Raw genomic sequence first — 5,279 nt, 5'->3', positions numbered from 1 at the left:
GGTCCCTGCTCAGGAAAATGGAAGCAAAGAAGTCATTAAATAAGTTAGCTTTGTCATCTGACAACCAGATTTCCTAACATGTCTTGCAGGGCCCCACGTTACCCAGAACCTTTTTTTGCCCCCTATGTATTTAAAAAAGGACTTCTTGTTGTCTTTGATCCGGGTAGCTAGTCCCAGTTCCATCTCCGCCTTGGCCTTCCTGACCGCCCCCCTGCATCCCCGAGCAACTGCAGTATAGTCATCCCTGGTGATGGCCCCTCCCTTCCATTGGGCCTCCCTTTTAGCTAGGAGACATTCCTGGATGTTTTTGGTGAGCCATGGGGTCTTTTGTGCCCTCCTGCTCCCTTTGATCCATGTTGGGATTACCTCCCTTTGGGCTTGGAGGATCATCTCCTTAAGGTGCGACCACTCCTCTTGCACACCTGACTCCCCTCCCTTCTGGGACCTCAGTTCCCCCCCAACTATTCTCCTTAGCTCATTGAAGTCTGCCCTCCTGAAATCTAGGGCTGCTGCCTTGCTGCAGACTCGATGATCTTCTGAGGTTCCTTCCAGCCCTAATATCTATGAAATCTATGAAATCAACAGATTTAGGAGAGCTTCTGAGAAAATTGACATTTAGCATACTGGACTGTAGTCTATAACCAATTCCTTATTTTACTTCCCTACATGAACACACAGGGCAGGCCACTGGCCTTGAATTTTGGTTCAGGGAAACCACGGCTGTTGTAGTCACACTCTGAAGGTGAACAAGTCATGACCATGATTCCACTCTACCTTCTTTTTTTTCTGTGGGAAAAGCAATACTCCCAGACACACTACCAGAGAACTCCCTTTGCTCTGAAGAATTGCACACTGGCCAGAAAAAAAAGAGTGGGATTCTGTCACTCTTTTCTCTCACTTTTATCATTGCTGAACACTTCCCTTGAATTAGAAATACCATGGAAATAAAGGAAGAAGCTATAATGCTCCGACCTTTCACTCAATGACAGATTGTCATTTCTGTAAATATGGTTTGATTTTCTCACAAAAGACTTCTTCACACATGCTGCAAATATGTATGAGCTCCATTCTCCAACTCATTCAGTGAGCAATTTTTGAATGGTAGCATGGTCAGTGTAAATATGTAGGCCCTCACAATATAGTTGTAGTGAAAATTTACTTTGTGTGTCTACCCAACTGCAATGTCACAGGTATATATTTGTACTGGAAAAAAATTAAATCTAATTTGTTGCACAGTTCATGAGGCTCAACCAGTTTTTTTCTTCTTGTGTAGTCAAACTCCTGAACAGTATTTCACAGCAGCAATTACTGAACCTTTTGATAAGGAGTGGGTATTAGGCAATAAATGTTTTACACTGTCAGTGAAATTTGACCAACCTTAATCATACTGGGTACGTCTATACTTTCCCTGATGTACCATAGTTACTGCGTAGTAAGTTTAGCACTTGCATGACCAAGTACTAAATCAGTGCTCAGTAACTAGTGCTACTATGCAGTAGTTCCAGTGCACAGCTTGGTAGTGATACTAACTGCACAGTCGCCTAATAATACTGCACAATAGCATATTAGCATAGGTTTTGCTCAGCACGCTACTGTGCCGTCTTATTAGGTTACTGCGCAGTTATCGTCTCATGTAGAGGCACCCACTGAGTAGTACAAGTGTCCCCAGTAGTAACAATATTCTGTTATGTAACATTCCAAAGAACTTCTTTACTTACAATAATTTAATATAAATAATGCAGGAAATGGAACAGATGTTCAGATGCTATAAACCTCTTCAAAACTGAACCTATGCCAAACTGTCTTAATGATTTAAACAAATATAAGCCTACAATATTTTTGCCATTTAAATGATCTAATAATAAAATTGAGTAGCTGGTGAATTCCTTTATTCTTTAGATTAATTACTTTTTTAAAGTTATTTTTCCTTCTTTTCTTAGTCAAAGGCATAAAAATATACTACAATGAAGTCACATCACTTTGCTCAAATGTCCTGTTTTGACATCTTTACAAGCCAATTACCAGAGCTTTCTTGCTTATTTAAACTATGTTCTGGACAATAGTCTCATTTTTAGTGGAGCCTGGTTCATCCCAGAACCAAAGAAAAAAAACGTAGTTTTGTAAAGAAGAGGCAGAAACAACATTTTACACTTCTAAATTGTTAATTCTGTCAATGTTATTGGAAAGTGATGGAATGGAAGTCAAGTCAAATGTATAATCCTTTTCTCATTTTATTCTTGGGAAAACTGTGAGCAAAAGTTGTTATAGTACTATCATCAATGTGTGACTGACAGCATTGTCTTTAATGGAGAAAACAATTTTTATAGCCAATGTTGGATTAAGGCATAGGTACTATGGTCCGAGGGCCTAGTTCTTGGTGTTACATGATGAGATCTTAGTTTTTGTTTTTATACATGTTTCTAGCCTTGAGGACTGTGAATAAAAATATTTGAAAAAATTGACCTGCATCTTCTCAAAGTCATATAAGAAACCCGTGGCAAAGCAGGAGATTTTCCCAGGGTCTCCCAGATACATGTGCCATCACCACTAAACTGTATTTCAGCTGTGAATCAGAGCCCTTTTCCTCAGGAACAGAATCTATTTAATCTGAAGATAGGAAGGTAGGGATTACTGCAAATCGCAAAAGATAAACATAAGAACCCTGGAAACTTAGTTTTTTGTGCTGTTTTATCTTCCAGTTCTAACACAAGGAGTGAGACAGCAACATGATAGAGGTAAAGTTCCAGTTCTCTCTCTGAAATATAGTACAACCATTATAACAACCCTGCATATATATGTATGTTGCTCTCCCACTCCTTGTGTTAGAACTGGAAGATAAAATAGCACAAAAAACCTAAGCTTCCATGGTTCTTATGCTTATCTTCTATATAATAATAATCTTACATATATACAATAATGAAAAAAAATCCTTCTGTTGGGATTGTTAAAAGTGTATGTATACACACACGGACACACACTTTTAACAATCCCAGCAGAAGGATTTTTTCCCCATTATTATGGTGCAGCAAATTGACTAAACTTTTTATAACAAACATCCTCTTTTGAGGACCTTGTCTTCCAACCCCATGGGAGTTCCTTATAGTGAGGGTGCACTGAGTATCTAAAGAATAACATTGTCTTCATAGAGCCCTAGTTATGATTTTTCCTGAAATGGGTTTTTACTATTACCTATCGTATCATTACTAATCAGTTACAAATAAGAACAGGCAATATGATCAGGGATTTGGTAGGTGTGTTGGCCTGAGACAAAAAGAAACGCAAAACTCTAGAACTCTTGGTTCAGAGATGATACCTTTTATTAGACCAAATAAGAAATTGCATAATGTTCTTTTGTGATTTCTTAGTTGGTCTAATAAAATCTCTAAATCAAGAGTTCTAGAGTTTTGCATTTCTTTTCAGGTAATATGATGGCATTACACTAAGTGGTTCTTTTGTTATCTCAAGCTAGGCAGGAAAATAAAACAAAAAAACCAAAACCTCTTTCCTTCCCTGATAAAACTTTTCCTGTTCTGTCTTTCGTTTAGGACTACAGAGTGAACATCTTTCTCCGACAGAGCTGGAATGATCCACGTCTTGCATATAGTGAATATCCAGATGACTCCTTGGACTTAGATCCCTCAATGTTGGATTCGATTTGGAAACCTGATTTGTTCTTTGCTAACGAAAAAGGTGCCAACTTTCATGAAGTTACAACAGACAACAAGTTATTACGAATTTTCAAAAATGGAAATGTTCTTTATTCTATCAGGTAAGTCTCTAATTAATATTTTTTAAAGGTTTTTAATGTGCTTATAAGAGACATGAAAACTTGGAACCTGCAGTTGTTACTCATGTAGAACTCCAAGTAAAAGTGCACTTTAATTGCTTAAGGTTCTCATCATTATTAATTATTACTAGTATTAGTATTACCATAGCAGCTACTTAACCCAAAAGTAATCAGGACATATCATCCTATGCATAATATATGCTTATACTTAGTGTGAGAGAAAAGAAGCATTGTAAGCTCTATCTTAAAGGTGGGAAATTGAGACAAAGAATTATAACTTGCCTATAGCATACCAGAAGGTTTCTGCAGAACTAGGAATGAAACCCAAATCTCATAAGCAGTATTGTTTGATAATGTCCATGAGACTTTTCAAGTTTTACCCTTAATTCAACCCACGCCCACAAATGATCAGGAGACCTGTACACAAGGGGTCAGGAGACCAGGAATTATGCTGTTAATATAATCCTACCCTAACAAAAATTTACCCTATAACTAAGTCCAACAGTCAGTCCTGCCTCATCTCTTGGGACTCCTCACAGATAAACCTTACCCATGATGCTTTTAAACTAACCATTAACAGAACCACTCTTCTGAAGTTCCAGCTGGGGTTCTATGCTGTACCCTCACATGTATGTAAAGACTAAACGGCCACTCCTCTTCAAAGCCTACCAGGTAGTAAAGGGTATATCAGGCTTAAGCTTATAAAAATGCCAGGTTGTCGCTGCTGTACATAAATGATATGTTGTAGCTGCTCTTAAATACAAACAGGTGTAATACATCATAACAGCATGCCACAGACCAGGGGTGGCCAAACTGCAGCATGGGTGCCATAAGTGGCACAGGCAGCCTCTGAGCATGGCACATGAGAGACCACAGAAGGGACAGGCAGCACAGCAGATAGGGCAGGAAGCAGAAAGCAAAACAGTAAATTGAGTAGGTAGCACAGGGAACCAGAAAGCAGAGCAGTGGATTGGGAACAGGAAGGGGTTTGGACTAGCAATGCACTTGCTCAGGGTTAAATTGTGGTCTGCCAGATTTACACAGGTGTGTCTATATGTGCTATCTACACATAAAATACTGTGCAGTAAGCTTTCCCTGGGACCGTGTCTACATGTGCACTCCACGATTGGAGCAGGGGCCCAACAGCAGGCAGCCACCAGGGCAGGGGATATCCTAGCCTAGGGGTGGGCAAAACGGCAGATCCAGCCAGCAGCCAGACTCCATTTCTCAGCAGCTCCAGTCTGCATGGCTGGAGCTGGTCTCCATGGAGACCCCAGTTCCACTGTCATAGCATAAGCCTGGGGTTGCCATGGAGATTGGCCACAGCTGTCATAGCAGGACATGTGGCAGAGCAGGACAGGGGGCTGTTTCAGAGCCACTGGGATCTTGTGGCGAGGGGCAGCTTGGTCCAGGGCCAGGGTACTGCTGTGATCTGCTGCCTGCATGCTTCAGGCAGGGGCATGCAGGCAGCAGATTGTGGCTCTGCTCTGGC

At 40.3% G+C, this 5,279-nt stretch overlaps 1 protein-coding gene across 1 annotated transcript in view; it reads left to right on the top strand.

Annotated features, from left to right (window-relative positions):
* Nucleotides 1-5,279, top strand: part of GLRA3 (glycine receptor alpha 3) — a 136,525-nt gene that overhangs the window by 62,500 nt on the left and 68,746 nt on the right. The window contains exon 3 of the mRNA XM_019521066.1: nucleotides 3,546-3,769. Within this exon, the coding sequence (XP_019376611.1) occupies nucleotides 3,546-3,769 (224 nt within the window). The remainder of the gene's footprint in view (nucleotides 1-3,545; nucleotides 3,770-5,279) is intronic.

Source organism: Gavialis gangeticus, unplaced genomic scaffold (assembly GCF_001723915.1).
Source record: "Gavialis gangeticus isolate Ggan-Ray unplaced genomic scaffold, GavGan_comp1, whole genome shotgun sequence".
NCBI lineage: Eukaryota > Metazoa > Chordata > Crocodylia > Gavialidae > Gavialis > Gavialis gangeticus.
Note: the sequence above shows the minus strand (reverse complement) of the source record. Positions and strands in the feature narration are given on the sequence as shown.